The following is a 21,685-nucleotide window of genomic DNA, read 5'->3' on the forward strand; positions in this document are numbered from 1 at the left end:
TCAAAGTCCATAAATACACATGATTTCAAACAGTTTTTCAAACTAAATTGATCTCTTGTAAGAAAGAATATATACAATTTGTATCAGCTGTCTACTATTCAAACCATGCTCCTGGTAGAAGGGTCACCATATACTGGCAGCCATCACACCTGCATCTTCCAGAATCATGCTTGGTGTCTCTCAAGATGAGAGTTCCCTAACCAAGATTGGCTTAAAATCTTGGTTTTCACCTGTATGCAGTTAAAAACAAAAAAATCTTGGAATACAAACTTGTAAAAAATATAGTACCTTAAGTGCCTGCAGTCTAGCTTGTTCCTCCTCCAATGCTTGCTGCTTTTCTTTCTCATCCATCCTGCTGAATGACATGCCCGTATTGGCAAGCGTGGAAACAGCACTGGACAGGGCACTAGCTCTAAAAAACAGTAATAATTAAAATTTTATTAAGAAAAGCAATCAGGTATACATCACTTCTAGTTTAATCATCAAATGCCTTGTCTAGTTGTGTGTCATTCCCGCTCCACTCCAGTCTTTTCTTCCCTTAGTCTCTAGTACAGAAAAGCAGACACCCCAATAATGAGGGAGTTTGGTGAGAAAGCAGCACAGGATTACTCTCTCAAGTTGTAGCAGGCAGGAACTGAAAAGTGCAGAACATAGCAGCTGTCTTTTTTCCTTTAAAGTCACATAGCCTAGACTGGAATTCTATTCCATTCAAGTGGCAGAAGCACAGAAAGATTGTTTGTACATGTTATACATACAACAGTAAACAAAGCACAGAAATCACTCCCTGTAAATGTTTTTAGCAGAATACTGCGGTAGTGAACCCTCTGATACTTGCAATAAACAAATCTGAGGAGCAAGACAGCAACTCAGGAACATAGCTTACACTGATTACATTTTTCAATATTTACCAAGTTTCTATGGGAGAATGCCTATGCCAAAAAATCTTACTCTTCGGTCAGAAGTACCGTTTATACATATTGATACCACACTTGACAAAGAATAATGCAATTCCTGTCAGCACAAAGCATCTAAGCTAATTTGGCTGTTCTGAGAAGGAACTGAAGAACTTCTGTAAGCACATCAAGAGAAATTCATGGTCTGAGAGGTAGATAATTGACAATAAAGCTAAATACTGTCCTATCTTGGTTAAAAAGCCTCAAAACTCAAATACCTTAGAAGTCTTAGAAGCCAAAGGACTTCAAACGAGTAAAAGCTACAAAGAATAACATACAAAGTCTCAGCTCAGTGGTTTATTAGAGAATAAGCAGCTTGTCAGAGACACAGACAAACATACTTAGATTTCAAACCTAAGTTATCAGACTACTACTCACTAGAAGCTTCATTTATACTTCGAGGAAGATGTATTTGGAAATTAATAAAATTCAAGGAGAACCCCAAATCACTGAAAATTGTTAGTATGAAGATAACAAATCCCGAGTACAGCCATCATTATAACTCATTGGGTGCTCACCTGCTGGCAGCAGAGACTTCTTTTGTTTTCTTTCCCTCCACAGAAGCCAAATGCTGTTCCAGTGCTTCAAGCAAGCTGCTGGGTGCCTAAAGTTAAAGTATTTATAAAACACTGTTTCTAGACAACACATCATTGTTTAGTACACAGATTAGTTTCCTCATCCACTAAACCCAAACAAAACCTCACACATCAATTGTGCTTTTGGACTTTGTGGCCACCCTGCAGACCTGGATTCTATCTACTCAGTTGCAGTTCTTTAAAAGGAGTGTCACCACAGAGACTTGAAGTAAGGATTCCCCCAGAATAGGTCTGCTTCTGTGTATGCAAGCTGCATTCTTGCTTTTGGCAATGGTATTTACTATGTCAAGATTAATCCAATAATCACAGCTGAGTAAGCAGTATTCCCTTAAATTCGCAGAAGTACCAATATAAGGCCTTTGCATTTTGATCCCCTTTCTCCGGAACAACAAAAAGCCAATCACTTTCCCTTCAAATGCTTACAGTCAAAAGCTTGCATTAGAAACACTTGACTACAGCAGGATGTTAGGTTTGAGAAAAAGGCAAACAAATTCAACCTCATCCCAACAATACCATTGTAGACTAAGCAGATCTTCAACACATGACTACACAATAAAACAACTCTATTACTCAACTATCTCAAAGCCGTTAGAAACTAGCAACACCACTTCAAATCCAGTTGGTTTTTGGTGGTTCCCTCCCTCCCCTGGAAAACCATTACCCACGAGAAGTTTCTAAACACTTTTAAACATTAAGCTGTTTTTAAAGCAATGAAGAACATGTCAAAAACAGGCTTCTCACCACATAAATCTAGTGGGAAGTCCGGCACTAGACATCTCAGCTAAGACTTAAGACACCTAAATAAGTTTTAGGTGACCAACACTTGTAAGCTTACTGAGACTTCTGAGAGCACAGCCATGACATTATTCAGTACCCAAGACAAAGATGTTAACTGACAGGTAACAGAAAAGAGCAAGTTTAAAGTATATAGACTATGTCACACCAGAGCTGCTTTGGTTCCTACAGAAAAGAAGAAAAAGTGCTGATTGTAAGCTGCCTTCTTTCTGCCATATACTTGCATCCACTATAGAAATATTTCTTCTATACCAAAGGAAACAGCTCCAAAGCCCAGAATAAATTTGAACTCATCTTGATTACACAGTCCTAGTAGGAGGCAAGATTCCTTCAAATCACCCTATAAAAACAATCTCCATCAATCAAAATAATTAGACTGGCACTTTTGGAAGAGTTCACTGCCTTGCTATTCTAGCCCCAATGCTCTCATGGCTTTTAACTACATAGTCCATACTCCATAAAACAAGTGAAATAAATCCTACTGCAGGTTCAGATGAAGGGAATAGACCTCTCAAGTTTTAATCCACTTGCCAGCTCCGCCCTCCTCATCTGGCAGGGTTTCAGAGACTTTAAGCCTCTCTTACCACTTGCCAACTTGCAGTGGGTAGAACAGATATGACAGGCATTCTTTGGAAGGAAAATAAGCTTGCCCTTGCTAGCCCTTCTGTACCAAAAGCTAGACCAAAGTATTTCCTGGAAAGAGGAAAAATATTAATCACACAAGGCTTTGGCAAGTTCCCCTCTGGAATACTGAGCACAATTCTAGCTTCCCACATTCAATGAAGGCCAATTCAAGTTACAAGAAAAAGCAATTAGAATAATCCTATAAAACTGCTTGTCTTAAAGTTAAGGCCTGAGTTGGTATTTCCTGCTATAAGTAGAGCTAGGTAAGCTAAGAGTGTAGTTACCTCAAAGTCATGAATAAATTCAGCCTTCAAACTAGCCAGCTAAAACCCAAGGAGGAACAATCTGAAATACCCTTTGGGAAAGGCATCAGGGACACAAAAAAAAAAAAAAGCTCAACAAAAAAATCCATACTTTTACCTTTCAGGAAGAAACAGCAGTTGGCAAAAGGCATTGCATGACATAGCTAGTTAGATACTCTTAATAGCAGGAGGCTATACCCTAATTCCAGAAAGTTTTTCCAAGTCTTTTTTTTTTTTTTTTTAAGGCCACTTTAAAACTTATCTGTATGGAAAAGCATATTCTGTACTTACTCTTTCTAAAACCTTCTAAACAATCTCCTCAACCATAAAACCTAAACCCAAACCAGTAACTTCTCTGAACTTTCTCATTGCTGCAGACATCCAACAAAACAGAGAACTGGAGTGAACAGATCTCAGTATTTTTATGTCAGAAAAGATGCATGCACTAATACAGACATGACAACTCGAAAAAAGCTGTATTTTATGACTCAGCCTCCCTCCCCCACCCAGAGACATGTGACAGAGTAACATCCATGCAGAGGAAAATGACCCAGTTGCATTCATGAAATACAGTATCAGCTATAAACAGAAAGTAAGCAACAGCACTGTGAAACAGGGCACCTACAAAGGAAAATATTTTCTTTGCAGGAACTGACAGAAGTGGCAGTAGTGTGAACATCAGAATCAAGGAAGAAAAACAGTCATACAGCAGCAGTAATAATAAATTTCTAAAGAGATAAAACCATTGTTGTCCCAGACAGCTTCAGGAAACTCTGAAATATGCATATCCCAGAACTGAATACATACCAGAAATGTAAACAAAGTATTTGGGAAAAAAAAAATATGGTAGATCAGAACAGAAACAAAAGACAGTCCTGTCAGAACTTATTTCAGAAACATAAGCACACTGAAAATTAAATTTTTGTGAAGGCCTTATATTATGAAATTCTTTTAATGTGGCACTAAATGGATGTACAATTATTCAACTCTTATTAAATGCCATGAAATTGACTACGGAAGCGAAATGATTAACAGTGGCACTGAAATTGCTAAAATACACAGGATGCTGATGTCTGCCAGCACAGTTCAGAGACAGGCCTTTAACATCTAAGCGCACTGACAACAAAATAGCTGAGCTATTTGAAACAAAAATATTATGAGAACAGTAGATTTTTTTTGAAGTTTTGCTCACTGAAAGTTTCATATCTAAAAAGCAGCAAAATGAAGTAAAATTCCCTGTTCTCAGTAAATTAAAAACAACTGTGCTTTGAAGAGCCTTATAATGACCCAATTAACTGGACAAGTGCACACAAACCAAGTGAAGTATAACTTCAGACTTGAGTATAATTTGATTAGCATAATACAGACCAGCTGAATACTACAGTACTAATCAAAAGACAGAGTAAGATGCTAAGATCAAACACCAAAGAGAACATCAAACTACTGTTTTCACTCATCACCTGCTCTTACCCTGCTGGTTACGCTAATATCTCTCTCCTACGCTAATATTTCTCTCCTACTACAGAGGCCTGGAAGTTCTTAAAGGTGTTAATATTAACTGCCAGGGGCAAGGATTAGAGATTTGTACCTTGAAACGTGTATTATTTCAGATGGAAATCATACTAGAGGCAGTAACAAACATCACTGACAATGGAAGCCTGTGGTTTACATTTGATTTCCATATTAAAAAGACACTGATGAAGTTCAGGCAAATCTTCACAGTAGATATATTTTTACATGATTTACCCATGAAATTTAATTTCATGAAGGTAGTGTAAGATTAAATGTGACTGTCCAAAGTTTACATATTAGATTGTAACTGTTTCACACTGACTCCACTTAAACAGCTTGAGTGGTTTAGACCTCTAAGGCACTATGGTTTATCGCCCGCATCTCCTGACAGGTAGCTATCCTACCCATCAGGTCACTCTGTGCTACAGAAAGAATATCAAATACCTTTGTCCTGTTGGGTTGGTCCTAGGTTAGAAATACAATGTCTCTATGAACTGAAGGAACTTGCAAAGAATAACTGTCAAATTCCTGTTGAACCAGGTGAAGCCATCTTTCTCACCTCCCTTCTGCCTCTCAGTTTATCTTCACTAGAAGGTGTTCCCCTGCACTCTATCTTTTAGACTAAGTTTTCCAGCATGCAACCTGTATTGCGCATGTCCTTCATAGTACTGAGTAATATTGAAGCCAGTGTTAAGTACTGATATAGAAACATCAAATCTATTCACACCTCAGGAGAAAGAAAAAATTCTTGACTGAACTAGCTAACTGTAATCTTTAAGTGTGCTGGAAGACATTAAGTTACAGTGAAATGGAAGGTTTTCCTCAAGGCATGGCAAGATGCTTGTGGCTAATATGCCAGTGAATCCTCTGTGACAAAACCCAGTTGTTCTTGAAAAATATTTTCTGTGAGTTTCATTGCTTTAAACATTCAAAAAAGTTATGAAGAGCTGCAAAGCACAAGTACTGAGTGCATGTAATTGATGGGAAAGTCACCATACATATTTCCCATATGTAAATAATAGAAGAGAATACATTCTCGAGATGAATGATTACCATGATACACACCAACCTTGAAAAAATGCAAAGAACAATATAATGGCGTTAATCAATACACGTACACTGACCTGAGTAAGATCTGGAATGTCACCCTGATCAATTCCAACTTGCTGGGTTTACCAAAAAAAAAAAAAGGAAGAAAAGTAATAAATATACATTACTACATGCAGAGGCAAGGAAAATAAACAGTGATGTCTGAATGCTACATAGAAACTAACATATTAAGAAAGGATACTCATAGCTTTCTGAACTAGTACCAGTTTCACTAGTAACACATCTTAGAAATCAGAAGTGCATTACACTGCACCTCAAAGCAAACTCAATTTTTCTTCCAGCTTAACTTTTTCATGCAGAAAAGCTTACTGGAAGCATTAGAAACACCCAAATTGCTTACTGGAACTACTTCTCCATTTTTAGCAGTTATAGTAAAAGAGAGCACTGCAAATAGACTAACATTCAGTTCATACATTTTGGACCGTTCATGAAATTGACAACACTTCAGAAAGTTTACTATGTTGTCTGGCTAATAAAAGGGTTACCCAAGAACGTCACTTCATGTTAATGAGCATATACAATCTTCAAAATACTTAATCTGTAGAATACTTCCTCATATAGAAGGAACATAGAAGTTGCTGAGGCCCCATCCCTGGAGGTGTTCAAGGCCAGGCTGGATGTGGCCTTGGGCAACCTGGTCTAGTGAGAGGTGTCCCTGCCTATTGCAGGGGGGTTGGAACTTGATGATCTTCAAGGTCCTTTCCAACCCAAACCATTCTATGATTCTATGATATAACGAAGTTAAACAAACATTAATCTGCTTGTGAAGCTGTTATTATGCACATAGACTACTGTACCAGTACAGGCAGCTAAATGATACCCTTTCCATAGATGTAATTTATTTACCTCTGCTACTTTGAGGAATTCTGACAATTTGGTCATCCTGGCTAGAAATTTTTTGTAAATATCCAAGCCTTCTTTGCACTGGTTCTTCTTCATATCAAAGTATCTTTCTGAGGATGCAAATAAAAGTCTTGTAAGATAACAGCCTCCCTAGCAAAAAGCTGACACAGCATTGTAAAAGTTAATTTGAGACAAGCTTCAGGGAGAGAACAGACAGGAGTAACTCAAAGGTATTCAGATTTCAAAGTTTACATGAATACCTGACACTTTTTGTAATACATCAGTCAATAGAAAAACACTTTTTTTCTATTTCAGTACACTAGAATATAATGCAAAGCTTTATTAAGCATGGACATGAATCACTGCAATTGTGAAATTAGGTACTTAGGGGAATATTTTCAAGAAGTCAGCTTATTAGCTGGCAATAAGGCAAATTATTTTATCACTTGAAAATATTCCTGGTATACATTTAGATTTTTAGACCCAGTATCAATACTTTTTGATGTTTGTAAATGGGCTCAATATCCAAAAGATATCAGAATGGTGACTGAAGCAGTATATGGGCTGAACTGACCTACCAAAAGGAGTCTCAACCACACCCTTCACTTATGGTTTTGCCCTATGTACTTAAAGATATTTCACTGAGAAAAAACTAGTGGATTAACAGACCCATATTGATCAGATGCTTTCATTCAGAAGTTTGCTTTAACAGTCATTATAAAGCTTTGCTAAAAGCTTATCACTCTTGAACAAAAACCCCTACATGTCATCTACTAGGCTCATGTAGGTTCAGGTACCAGGTAAAGGTGAACAGTCAAGCCATAAAGAAAGTATGGGAAACCACAAGTCAGTCATACTGTGACTACACTAAATACTCAATACCAGGTAACTCACTAATACTTTTACAGTCCAATTGCAAAGTCTATCCACTGCACATTTATGGTATCTTTGTTTTAGTGTCACCAGTCACCCTCTCATCTCAACTTCTGTTTCAAGATGCACTCTTCTAGGTAGAAGAGTGTTTAAGCCTATGCTAGTTGTCACTGAAACTAAGACAGGTTTAATTTAATGGTAATGGAGCAGAGAATTTATTAGGAAATTGCAGTCAGAAATTGTCTAAATTCCTTAGTTCTCTCAGCATCTTTCACAAAAGTTCAAAAGCTAAAAAAATTCTCACATACCTAAAAGATTAATAATCCCCTCATTGTATGCTGCAAAAAGTCTAATGGAATCTTTAAAGAGGAGCATAAAGGCAGCATTTATAACACCATTTGTTAGTTCATTTGGATTTGCCTGTGTAGAAAGCAATGAGAAAGTAAATTAGTATTTAATAAAATAATGAAACTCTCGCTTCAAAAATGAGAGTGTTACCTAACACCGAGCTTGAAGTACCTACATCAAAATCAAGGAGTGCATCAAGCTGGTTCTGTATGATTGGAAGGGTTTTCAGAAGCTTTTCAGCATTCATGGTTCTCATCACTCCATCTATCCTACAGGGTAGAAGACATGTGTGTTTAAACTACCAGGAGACCTCAGCATATTATGCTGTTTCAACAATACTATATTGCTTCAAAGGGCCAAAAGGAACACCAATCTATGATAAGCTCAACAACAACTAGTATTCCCCTCCCCCCCCCCCCCCAATACAAAAGTCCAAACAGAAGAAGCAGTAACAGCCTTACCCTCTTTTCATTTTGGTGAAGTCAACTGCTACAAGTCTATATGAAAGTGCTTTTTCATTCAAGTATCTGCTATATCGCCTAATGAAGGTAGACATATCATAGCCTAAAAGTTAAGCATTTATAAGTTAGCCATTTTGAAGGGGTACAGTTTATTTTAAGTTCTCTTCAATAACTATTCTCCTTACTAGCCCATTTTACTTCCACTTGCATAAAAAGCCCTTCATAGGCACTTCCCAGAGTCTTGTGATTCACTCCTTTTAACCTTGAGATCAACGTTACCGTTTCTTCCCAACTCGCTAAGATTAGGAAAGCATTCACTGCAATTATGAGAATAAACACCTAAACACATTAAAATATTAGGCAAGAACCAAGCAACTTTTATTAAGATATTAAAACACTGAAGACCTTGTAACTTATCTGCAATGCCTCAAAAATCACTTAAAGACCCAAAAATGTCTTCTACCATTGGCAAGTAATTAAAAGGCTTCTCAGAGATTTGAAGGAGTTCTCACTATTTATACAGCACATCTTAGTTACCATTCCGTGCACCTTAACAGTAAACGTTTACTCCCAAGACACTAAAATAAAACGACAAAAATAGATCACTGTGGTAATATTCATCAGGTTTATTCGTCAGGTTTATTCTAGTCTGCGTTCAGAGTTCACTTTTTAAAATTTACAGGTGCGTATGCACATGATACAAACATTACAGACAAATTTTTAGCACTCAGCTAGGTAACTCAGAATTTCACTTTGCTTGTGTCTACATTCTTCGTTGGACATTCTTTGGTGCCTCGTGCAATATAAATCATAATACCCTTTCATTTCCATGTCATTTGTCTCCTAGAGTGCACTGACGCAGGCACTATCACAGAGCAAAAAAAAAGGCAGTAAAGTGAAAGATCCTTACCCTGCATGGCACTTTTGTCCAGGTAGTTATTTAAATTGAACAGAGTGTTTCGGGATGCAAGATACTGGATAAAGCGCTGTTGGTGAAGAAAAAGTTGAGAATTTAATTGTTGCGAGAGTCAAAACATATTACAAGAAAACTGCACTTACCTTGTAATTGTTTCTAGTCATCTCTATCAACAATAGAAATTAGGGAAAAGTTTAAAGGAAAACTTGAAGAGTACTGATTAGCAAAGCCCCTGAAATCCAAAACTCTATTTGGCAAAAATATAGACTTAAACTATATAACACGACATCACTGTCCGTGAATAAAAGGCTAATAATCCTAGATGCAGCTGCTTAGGTTAACTTTGCAGTTTAGAATAGACAAGCTGGAAGACATAAAACAGAAATACCATTTGCATTATCCAAGCTCTGGAGGTTTGCATAGCCCTACTGCTGCCGTAGAAAAGGGAGACAGGCTTAGTTACAAAGTTGAAAAGTAATTAGTTAACAATAATGCTTCTAGAACTGCGGTGAGCAGCAACACTGGCGTTATAAAATATATATATTATAATGCAGCGATCTGACTAAGCGACATTTAAGTTTTGACAAATAATAGCTGGCTCCAAAAATAACACAAGAGACAAACACATCCAGACAGCAAGGTGGTTTTAAAAGTTCCTCTGCCACTCTTCCACACAGATCTCCTACGATCGCCATTTCTTACTTTCTTGCTTCTTTGTATGTGTTTTAGGCCTTAAAAGAGGAGTGCGGCCTAAGTGACTTGTTACACCTTTGATCTGAATCCCCCCGCTGCCACAGCACATAGGGCGGTTCCTTTACAGCACATAGGGCGGTTCCTTTACCATTCAGGTGGAAATCCAGCTGTCTGCCAGGTTTGCACTGTCAGGCTCTGCAAAACTAGCATTTTTTCAGTCAGGCTCAGTATAGCACCTGCTCTTTGGGAACTGTAATAAGGGCTTAGCACAGCAACAAGAAAATTCTTCTCACAAGTACTATTTAAACCAAAAGCAGTACTTTCACCTTCCAAAGGGCCCAAACGATTCCCTAATTTGTCACATACCACGTCATCAGTAACTCCATATGTGTTCTCAGCCTACAGCTATGGAGTTCACACAAGTCTACATCACACAGCTTGACTACCAACAGTTCTGGCACTGTTTTAACAACTTCTGATTTTCAGACAGTTTATCTGATCTTTATAAATCTTAGTACTACATTCAAAGTGATACAGAAGAAGAAATGCATTTGGAACATGATCAGGAACAGAACAGTGATATTAAAAAGGTATCTATACACATTTCAAAATTAGCTGCTGTTCTGAATCTCATTTTACAAGGGCCAAGGATAACTCTCACGCTCCAGATGCCAGGGGTCTGGCATTGCTCAATGCACAGGTGGGAGGAGCTTTAACCTGTTTCACCCAAAACTTCATCACAAGAAACAGGTAGTCACGTTGAACAAGAAACTAGAGGACAGTGAGCGCTCAGACATTTTCACCTTCTGCTATATTTACTTGTACTTAAAATAGAAATCCAACATCTGATAATTTTTTTTTAACCGGTTAAGAAAAAGGCCTCAACATATTAGAAGAGTGAGGAGTACAATCATGTTCCACTTGAAATTACAGAACTAGCGTTCTAATTATCTCAGCAGGTATAAAGGCACCAGTATAGATTAGGGGTGGACCTGCTGGGAAGTAGTTCTGAGGAGAAGGATGTGGCGGTTCTGCTAGATAGTAAGTTATCCATGACCCAGCAATGTGCCCTTGTCGCCAAAAAGGCCAATGGAATCCTGGAATAGGGAAGAGTGTGGCCAGTAGGTCGAGGGAGGTCATTCTCCCCATCTACTCTGCACTGGTGAGGCCACAACTGGAATACTGTGTCCAGTTCTGGGCTCCCCAGTTCAAGAGGAACTGCTGCAGAGAGTCCAGCGAAGGGCAACTAAGATGACTGAGGGATTGGAGCATCTCCCTTATGAGGAAAGGCTGAGAGAGCTGGGACTCTTTAGCCTGGAGAAGAGAAGGCTGAGGGGAGACCTTATTATGGCATACAAGTGTCTAAAGGGTGGGTTGAAGGGGGATGGAGCCAGGCTCTTTTCAGTGATTCCCAGTGACAGGAGAAGGGGCAACGGGCACAAGTTGGAACACTGGAAGTTCTGTTCAAATACACAGAAAAACTTCTTTACGGTTCAGGTGCCAGAGCACTGGCACAGGCTGCCCAGGGAGGTTGTGGAGTCCCCTTCTCTGGAGATTTTCACGACCCGCCTGGATGCAGTCCCGAGTAGTGTGCTCTAGGCAATCCTGCTTTGGCAGGGGAGTTGGACTAGATGATCTCTAAAGGTCCCTTCCAACTCTGGAAATTCTGTGAAAGGAACTAGTTTTTTTGAATACACCCATTCAAAGCCGAGGACCAGTTTTGGTACAGATGTAAAAATTCAACTCTTCTGCCACTACAAAACACTGTACAGGCAAACAGATACTGACTGGTAGCGCACAACTCTAAAATCTGATTTTTTCTATGTTCACCTGTCTGCCTTTTTTTTTTTTTTCTTTCAAGGTTCAGTGTCCAGATACTAACTGTACTGGAAGAAGAGAGAATAAAATATACAAATTGATTTACAGCATTAAGTTTAGCTTTACCCTCGGAATAAGCAGTGAATTTTACTGTGTTTACTTTGCATTATCCTCTAATTTCAGCCTATTATCTGTTGAAACTACAATTTAAGCACATAAATAATTTGGGGAAGTGTTAACAAAGAGCATACTATGTTTTACAGGTCATTTCAATTAAGTTCACAGAGCTCTGAAGAGAGAAGAGGCAACACTAAGTTTTCAGAGCAGTTTAATGGCTGGAAGCAGGATCTTTAAGAATTATCATTTCAATATTACCAGTAGTGAACAGTCATTTATTAGGAGAATGACTACACACAAGTTCAGGGCTAGACTGTCACCTGACCACAACAAAGTTTAGTTTTTAACAGAAGGACTGTGTAAGAGAGGCTACATTTCTAATGCCATGTTACTGTCTGGGAAGCTTTTCATAAATCGGGATGAAATAATTTAAGTGAAATAAAAGCAATAGAAACCTGTTTCGGAGGAATGTTACCAGCATCAACATATGAAGATTTAGCCCATTAGATGATAATTTGCAAGATCAAATATTCTAGTCACCATATTCCTCCCTCCTTTAGTAAGTACTCTTATCTGTTAATAGGTTGGCTGCACATTTATGGAGTGCTAACAAGACACTTTTGCTGTGCTCTTACTGATAAGCAGTAGCCTAATGAAGTAAAGCTCATCAGAATTTTTCAAGTCTTCATTCTAGAAAGGTCACTCATTCCCTCACAGCCCAACCCAGAGGCCTGCAGGTAAACTGCAAACACTGATGTATTTTGGTATTGAAATAACAAAGGAATGTTCTTTTCTCTGGAGAAGTACTATAAAGCCATCAGCTGAAAAACAAAGACCTTTGAAAAACTGAAGTACATATCTAACGCTTCATAGATTGAGGCAATTTTTTAAAATACTGTCAAGGAAACTTAAACAGAACTAATCATGTCTTACCTCGTTTCCATACATCATGAGGTGGTGTGTTGTAATTAGAGCTTTAAACACTACAACCCAGCTACTGTTTGCAGTTCTCTCAAAGAGCGTGTCTGCCAACTGTGGAATATTCACATTCATTTCATTTGTGCACTGTATTAGGTCTAAATTAAAGAAAAAAAAAATCAAAGCATTACAACGAGTTATATGCTCAAAGAGAATCATCATGTTATTTCGCATTTTCACACTGAGCATTCATACTGGGAACATTAACTTCATTTAAGGAATAATTGAGCTATTTTACATTCCTTGCTCAAATTCACTGCATTTTACTGAAAGACTCCGAGTATGAACTTCAAAGGCATTTCAATAATTTTATGGAGTCCCAATATCTCATCAATAAATAACCTGCTCCAGTAGAAACTCTATGCCCAAATTATTGTCTGAATGCCAGTGTAGGCCTTCTGGATGCTCAGTGCCTGAAGCCACTGGATCTAACAAAAAAAAATGAAAGTCAGAGAAGCAATGAAAAGCTGAGACATCTAAACCTCAAGAGATCAACATGCAGCAAGTACCTTGCAACTCTAACCTAAGCCTGAGTACTGACACATATGACAGCAAATTAGATGCTACAAACCTGTAATAAGCCTCTTTTCTATAAGAATTAAGAGCAAGAATTTGCATCTACACATCTTCCCACTTAGCTAAAATAACCTAATCACCAACCCACCGAGTATTTTGTGGTAATCATGGCAGGCCTCAGGCTTTTGTATTAAAAAAAAGCTCTTTGCGTCCAAGACTGATGATAGACTCAATAGGAGAACATTAACTTTGGAGGTCAGAGACAGAGAGCTTCAAGTCTCTGCCCGAGTATTAGTCCAAAACCACAACAGGCTCCAAGAGATACATGGGAAAAAGCCTGCCCGAGAATGTCACTGAAAGCACTTGCTGAGAAGAGAGCAAAGAACTGAACCCAGGACTATTCTAACCCCCTCAAGACATGCACATGAGACATTTATTCTCTCTCTGAGCTAAATTTGGCTTAGGTGTGATCAAAGTACACCTCAAGGACTGGGCAAGGCCAGTAAAACAAACATCTAGTTTGAAAAGCTTCCTTTGTGGCCTCTTACTTAAGCCAAGCCTGTGAGCAGCCTGTTGGCTGCAGAGCAGCATCGCTGTTTATGCGGTTTGTCTGTGCAAGTCCCTGAAGAAGGGTAAGTGCTCGGGAAGTTGGGCAACAACCGAACGCTGAGGTGTCAGCACCACTGAAACAGCTAACTTATTTCCCCCATGAGCAGTACACAGATGACAGACTGCATTATCATAAGCAATTAAAACAAGAACTTAAGAGATCACACATTGATAGTTTAGGGCAAAATACTTCATAGAAATATTGCACTTATTATATCTGTTCTACTGCACAGAATATATTACAGATATATCTTAATTAAAGATCTGTTTATTAAGAACATAAAGTCCTTTGATTAAGGATCACTGTTTAGAATAATAACCAGAGTAATTTTAACACAGTAAAGAGTTTTAGACAGTATCTTGTCAAGGTAGAAAGCTATAAAATGCAAATTCTAATAAGTTACTAATTTTATTCTGATGTCAAATGTTTCCAAATACATACAAAACACACAAGCTGGGATGAAAACTTTCATCCTTATAGTAACACACAAAACCACTGAAATAACTACACAAAAAGAAGAGCTCTGAAGTTTTAAGCAAGCTATACATAAAAAAAAAATCTTACTGATAAGTAGTCAAAATATTTCAGTATTTACAAATGTGCAGAATCTCAAAAACAAGTAATTTGATAGATGCTGCTCACCACTCATGGCTGTATCATTGTCAAATGCTACGTCAAATTCTGTAGTACTTTAAAATTTCTGGAAGTCCAAACTGTCCATAGACAATTAGAGCCCCATACAATGAAGCAAGTCCCAAATCCAGAATTTATACATAGGGAAAACTGGCATTTTAATTCAACAGTCTCATCCACTGAATGAGAACTTAGTTATGACATTTCTAAGTAATTCTCTCAAAACACACTAAGGCAAATAAATCTTTCTAAATCAAATCAGTTTATAAGCAAGCATTATAAAGACACTGCTATCAGATCTTGCTCAGTGTTTTTCATGTCACTAAAGTGTCTGTAACCAGTACAGAAATGTTACAGAACTGCTACAAGTTCAATTCTCAGTTTATAGAACCCAAACAAACAAAAAAAAAACCCAACCAACAAAAGCCCCACAAAGCCTCTACAGAGCAATACCTATAACATTACTACTAGGAAGCAGTTAAAGAAATTCCATTGATCTGCTGAGGTCAAAGACCACACAGATAGCCTATCAAAAATACTATTTCTGCACAAAGTCCTTGTTCTTCATGTGACCACTAAGCAAGTCAAATTTTTCACTGAGGATTCTCAATATGAAAAGTGCTTATTAAATAATAGAGGAAACTGGAAGATCCAGGTTAAAAAGAAGAAAAAAACTTTCTGCTCTCAAGTCAAATTAGCCAAGCTAATTTCATTCATATTTTGCCAGTACTGTCCCCAGAGATTTCAATCTCGTCACCTTCTCACAAGTTACAGTCTACCAGCAGATGTTCCAGTGGACCCTAAGATGATGGTAACACCTGGGAGATCCCTTGCATATACTTATGTCCAAGACTTGATAACAAATGTGTTCTTATAGTGCTGCTCAGGCACAATGTGACAGAACCCTGCTGTTAGCAACTATACCAAATGCTGTAATGGATCACCTCTCCTTAAGCCAGACATCCATAAAAAAAGCTTTGGCTTATAATGCCATCATAAAGGTTTACTACCACAACAACCCATGCAGATGCCTACCTTCAGAAGGGAGCAACTGCCTTCTGCTTTGCTACACAAGCCTAAGAGAAGTCTTCTGACCAGTGACAGTAACGGAGTGGAAGTTCATAGACCTCTGGTGTATTTGAGAGGGTCATATGTTATGGTTTTATTGCACAAGTGCAGTTCCATGTTCCATTAATTCTGTAAGAGTGCTAATAAGCTTTCCAACACATGCTACTTGCTTCTGCAAGATGTGAGCCTGACCATTTTAAAAGGCAACCAAAAGGAAACATTTCATAGACGTAGGACTACTCAGAGTCTAATCCAAGCTGTGCTTGAGGTTAGAGGACTTGAGTGAGCTGCAAGTCCCAGGCACCTCAGACAGCTGCTGAAGATGGTATGTCCTGGCTCCCTCGGAGACCGTTTTTATTGAGGGCACTTAACACAATTCTGGTCTCTGGTTTCAAAGTCTGCTTACATGCACAAACACACAAGCCACGGTTGTCAATACCAAAGAACACATGCTTAGGCAAATAAAACCTCTCTAAAATACTACACAAGAATGAAAGGTGGAAAAAGTCTCAGTGCTTCTTATAGGACAAGACTGGACCTTCTTATGCCTGTATTGCAAAAAAGCAAGTTTAAACAGACTCTTTAATAAGGCTACTTGGGGCAATTTTTTTTATTATTTTACAACTAGTAATAATGAAGCTAGCATCATGTTTGAACTCTAGCAATTTAGATACACAACAAAAAAGCAAGTGTCATTTCTCTAATATGATTCTTCTAAATCTGCACTAGGAATATCTATGTAGAAACAACTGTATGGATCTGTTAGGGCTGGCGGCAAAGGAGGAAAAGGCTATTAACACCATACATCTGGAAGGATAAAGGAACACATGCACCTGAGAGACTGACAGCTGGGCAACTGTTATATGGATGTTGGCAGCAAAAACAGGAATGAAATGCGTTGGGAAAGTGATGGTCGTTTCCTTATCGCACTACTTATACAAACACTTTACAACTCAAAGGATTTTGCCAATTACCCAGAGGAATCATTTCAACTACAAGGGAAACTGTGGTGCTCTTTCTAGAATGGAATTTAGAAACATGTTAACATCACACAGGAGGAAAAAAAAAAAAAAAAAAAAAAAAAAAAAATCAAACCGCTTTGAACCAGAAGAGTACCACAGGGGTTTTCAAGCAGCCTGGAAGAGCTGTGGAAATCTTATTGCCTAGAAAAGTACTGAGGATTTCTCTTCCACAGCTCATCTGAAATACTGGCACATCATCTATGAAACTGTACAGCTTTTCAGAAAACAGCATGCATAAACCCAGATACTAAAAAAAAATTTTATATATATACATATCTCAGGTTTTCGGAAAATTCTCAGCCAGGCACCAACAAAAACTGACACTTTTCATCCTTCAAGTAACAAGAAAGTACTCATTTTCTTGATTCAGGAATATCTCTCTCAAGGGAACTGGAAATACAAAGTTAAAGACAACCATAATGACTTAATATTCCCGTATTTCTTCCATTTTGTCACAGGACTGAAACTGCTCTCAGATAGACATAAGAATTAAGACCACTTTCCTTAAGCCCCTCAGTCTTGGGAAAAAAAAAAAATTACATTTTCTTTCTGGAAGTTACATCATAAACTATAGGTTACAAAAACATAAAACAGAAGAGCCACTTCAGCACACTTTCTCGATGCAGCCCAAGGAATTCAACAGTTCTTGCCAGAAGACTTCATTAAAAGATAGCACCTGATTGATACAAGTATGCCCATGTGCTCTTACAGTGCAGATTTGATAGCAATTTAAGTTTTATTTATATAATAGCTAAACCAGAACTTACAGTTACTTTACCAGAAGCAAAGCAATTCAGCTGTTCTGTCCCACTCTCCCACTAAACAAGGATAAACAAAGGCCCATAAAATTTCTGAAAAGCTTTAAGCAGTTTCTAAATAAAACCCACATTTATAGATTACAAAAACATTAACTATTTTTTTGTTCAAGTAAAGTTTCCACAATTACTGTATTGAAAAGCTTCACAGACTACTAAAGAGCCTCAAATTAATTACAGCCACCTTACTGCCTGTGGAAGAGTTCAAGACATAACTCCACAAGAACCACACTGCATCAGCATTCACCTGACAGTTGTGAGCTCTAGCTGTCAAAAATAAGAACGGGCAGATATGAAAACAACCCAAAACTGTGATAGTCACAATGTGACATCATTGGCAAAACCTAGAAGTTTGCAATGATTTGGTGGAGACCTAAACTTTCTCCTAAAGCAAAAGGCTTAAGAGACTAATTCTGCTACATAATATATTTTTACAGTAACTGAATTACCACTTCTTACAAGATTTCCAAAGCGTGTATAGGAGTTTTAAGTTTTGATGAGTAACATTAACTACTTCTTCCTCCCCTGTGCTTCTTAAGTGGGCTGTATACAGGTAAAACAGGAGGGTTCTTCTGCCTTTATTACTGTGTTCATTTAAAAGTTTTAAATGCAATTAATTTAGGGGTTTGTATTTTTCTAAGTTTTGGTCTACACGCAAGTCTATTCGGCCAGTTACCAACTTGGCTACAGCTTTAATTTATTCATTTTTTATTATGGCTTTTCAACAGTTAGCCAAGAAGAGAAATGTCACCAAAAGCATTAACTAGCCCCACTCCCCTGCAACCCAAACTCCAGAGGCTGAGAGGAAGTGACAGAACCCACACTGAGGAAGAAGGGACAAGACCTTCAGGTGCTCCACTAAGAGAAAAGATCAGCCTCTCTATAGCATTTTATGTTATCCTAAAATATTACAAAATACTACAGAAATAGATCTGCTGACTTATTTAGGACACCGTGACCTACTTTAAAAGGAAAAAACCCCAAGTATTCCCATTGACATTGATTAGGTGGGTGGGGTTGTATGTGGATTCTTTTTCGCTCTTCAAGAAAAAAATATGACTATACTACTCAGCAGTTAGTAGCCAGACAAAACCCAAGACTCTTAAATACTAGTTCACACACTGCATGTGTAAGATCTTCCTATAAATATCCATATTGTAATATTGTAGTTTTCCTTGCTGAGAAAACTTGGCAATAAGGGGACATTAAGAATTAATCTGAGCAGAGTGCACAAACTGATACTACTCCACGATCCCCGATACAACTACAGCAACTCTCAAAAACACATTCTTGGTAAAGATTTTTCTTGAGCAGTAATTACAAGCAATACCAGATGGTGTAGCATTTTTAATGACACACACATGTAGTGACCAAGGTACAACCAGCAGTCTTGCATTAAATCCGAGCTATGTTTGCCCTCATAATTTACTTAAATTGGAAAGCACTTGCACTGCATCTTTGAAAAGACATTGTGTGATTTTTCCGGAGATTACAGTATTTAAACTAGTATCTTACCTGCTTGCATTTAATACAAGTAAGTTTTGTATACAAGTGAAAAAAAAAAAAAAATAAAAGAAGTGTCATGCAAAGGCTTGCAGATGTTTGAAAAACAGCGCCTGGGTATACTCAATGAAGACTGGAAAATGTTCATGTGGAATTTTTTTTTTAACCCCTTACAGAGATATTTGTGGTACCATATTTCACATCTTTTTGTTCCCCACCCTACCAAAGCATTCCTCTATTTCCGATACCAAGTCAGAACAACAAGCTTTTTGTTTGTCTTAGATCAAAGTCTGAGAAAGTGAATTACACCAAAACACAGAACTCACATGGCACAGAAGGAGACCTTCAGGAAACTGACAGCTCTAAACAGGTTTGTATCAAAGGATATTCAAAGGAATTTGATAGTCAAAAGGCAACCTCAGTTTATGACATTCTCAAGTTAAAGAGTTTTTCCAGGTTTCCATTTTATTTTGTGAGGGTAACTTACAGTAGATGACATTATTCTAAGGACATTCTCAAACAATACGCTACATCTTTTAAGCTTCAGAAGCTTTCAAACTATTGAGCAAACTGTCACCACTTTTTGGCTTCCTGTTACATTGCCATTTCTGGACTCAAGTGTTACCTCATTAAGTTGTTCTACCACAGGCACAACAGAAGATAAATTCTTTTTTTCAAGATACCTTTTTAAAATTATTTTATCAGCTACACAGTTTAAAGGCTTTTAATTTCAACACAAGTAGCTGCAATATTCAGTGCTGTAGCTGGATTCCACTCATTCAGATCAATAACAAATGCGAAATATATTTGGTTGGTTTTAACTATTTGATCCACATCGAAAGCTCTCACACCAGAAGTCTGTATTAACAGACAAGTGCCATAGCATCAGAGCGCCAAACTGTCTGCAAACAATATAGCTCTGAGTACACTTCTTGCGAAAGCCTGAATGGCAGGCTCCCTTTAGCACCACCAACTTAAACGAGTCCTACAAAACTCCCAGCCTGCTCCCTTTACCTTGAAGAAACAAGCATAAAGCTTCACGTCCTCCTTCCTCTCCCTAATGGAAACGCACACACTTACTTCACTCTTCGTGGATGGTGAACGGTACACTGCACAACGTGCAAGGTTTGGAGCATTCAGTTACTAAGACCTGAAGGAAAGCAACACCACTGGTACTTTTGTAGGTACCAAGGGTAGCTTTCCGCACCTTTTGATATACAGAAAGGATTTTTAACATATTAATTTTAAATATATCAGCGGCAACACACTCTCATGCTGGAGAGAGGTATTGGTCCACCTCCGCCCTTCCCTTTTCCTCGCTTCAAGCCTTTTTACCTCCTTTCAAGAGCTGTAAGACAGAAAACTATGGTATTTCAGGAAACGCTAGAAATATTCAAATAGCTGCACTCCACCAGATGCACAGAAGGACGGAAGAGTGCTTAAAAATTTAACTTCTCACTCACAACAGTAAAACCACAACACCACAACACTTCACCCACCTTTTCCCTAAGTAACGGATTAATAAGCACATATATATATATCCATGTTACGTGCTTATATATATAAGCACACCGTATACGCAGAGCACACGAGCTAAGAAGCTCGCACCGGGAAGAGTTCACAATGTTGGATTTCTGTTTCCCGGGCACGACAGGGTGTTACAAAGCTCACCCCCTCCACGTGTAAATTGAGTTTTGAAGCGCAAACCTGTCAGGTTCACTCAGATTTACGCGACCCCCCCCAGACGCCACCGGCCGCGCTCGGCTCTCCCCTCCCGCCCCCCCCCCTCCTCCCTCCGCGGGAGGGCAGAGCCCACGCCGGCCGCCCCGGGGCTCCGAGCGCCTCCCCGCCCCGGCCATCCTCCCCCCCCGCGGGGTCCTACTCACAGTCCAGGTGCTTCTTCTTGGGGCCCATCACCTCGTGGGTCGTCGCCTTGCAGACGGCTTTGGCGACGGCCGAGCCGGTGACACTGTGCTGCGCCGCCGTGATGCGGTCGGTGATCGACTGCCCCGACATCGTCGGCGCGGCCCTGGCGGCGGCGGTTCCCCCCACCCCAACCCCGCGGACCCGCCGCGGCAGGCAGCAAGGCCGGGGCAGCGGCTCCCCCGCGGCCGGGCAGGGGGTGAGCGCAGCCTCCCCGGGGGAAGGGCGCCGGCAGCTCCCCTCAGATGCGGCGCCGGCGGAGGCGACCGGGGAGTCCTCGCCGGGCTCCGCCTCACCGGCTCCTCTCGACCGGCGACGCGGGGCGAGGAAGTGGGCGGGGGGGAGGGGGTGGCTCTTCCCGCTGCTCTCCGGTGCGGCGGTGACCCCTCGCCTCCCGGCCCCGCTCCGCTCTGCCTCCCTCCGCGCTCCGGCTTTCCCTTTCACATTTACGCTCCCAGACAAAATGGCGGCGGCCGCGGCGGCGGCGGCGTCAGGTGACCGCCCGCCTCGCGCGCCCGCCCCTCGCGCCCCGCCCCGCCCCGCTCCGGAGGGTCGGGCGGGGCACGGCGGCGCGCGCGCTCCCCCTCCCTCACCCCCCCGGTCCCCTCCCCGGGGCGGGGGCGCGCGGCATGTGGCGGGAAACGGCCGCGTGCCCC

The 21,685-nt window shown here is 39.7% G+C and overlaps 1 protein-coding gene across 1 annotated transcript in view; it reads right to left on the bottom strand.

Moving 5' to 3' along the window:
• LOC309675742 (phosphatidylinositol-binding clathrin assembly protein-like) overlaps positions 1 to 21,461 on the bottom strand; it is a 34,445-nt gene extending 12,984 nt beyond the window's left edge. Inside the window, exons 1-10 of the mRNA XM_082488114.1 lie at positions 20,993 to 21,461; positions 12,895 to 13,037; positions 9,328 to 9,403; positions 8,418 to 8,520; positions 8,132 to 8,225; positions 7,917 to 8,028; positions 6,739 to 6,845; positions 5,907 to 5,948; positions 1,472 to 1,557; positions 289 to 412 (exon numbers count right to left, since the gene is read on the bottom strand). Of these exons, the coding sequence (XP_082344240.1) occupies positions 289 to 412; positions 1,472 to 1,557; positions 5,907 to 5,948; positions 6,739 to 6,845; positions 7,917 to 8,028; positions 8,132 to 8,225; positions 8,418 to 8,520; positions 9,328 to 9,403; positions 12,895 to 13,037; positions 20,993 to 21,122 (1,017 nt within the window). The 5' untranslated portion in view covers positions 21,123 to 21,461. The remainder of the gene's footprint in view (positions 1 to 288; positions 413 to 1,471; positions 1,558 to 5,906; positions 5,949 to 6,738; positions 6,846 to 7,916; positions 8,029 to 8,131; positions 8,226 to 8,417; positions 8,521 to 9,327; positions 9,404 to 12,894; positions 13,038 to 20,992) is intronic.
• Between the last annotated feature and the right edge of the window lie 224 nt (positions 21,462 to 21,685).

This window comes from Vanellus vanellus (assembly GCF_965231255.1).
Source record: "Vanellus vanellus genome assembly, chromosome: 10".
Taxonomy (NCBI): Eukaryota; Metazoa; Chordata; class Aves; order Charadriiformes; family Charadriidae; genus Vanellus; species Vanellus vanellus.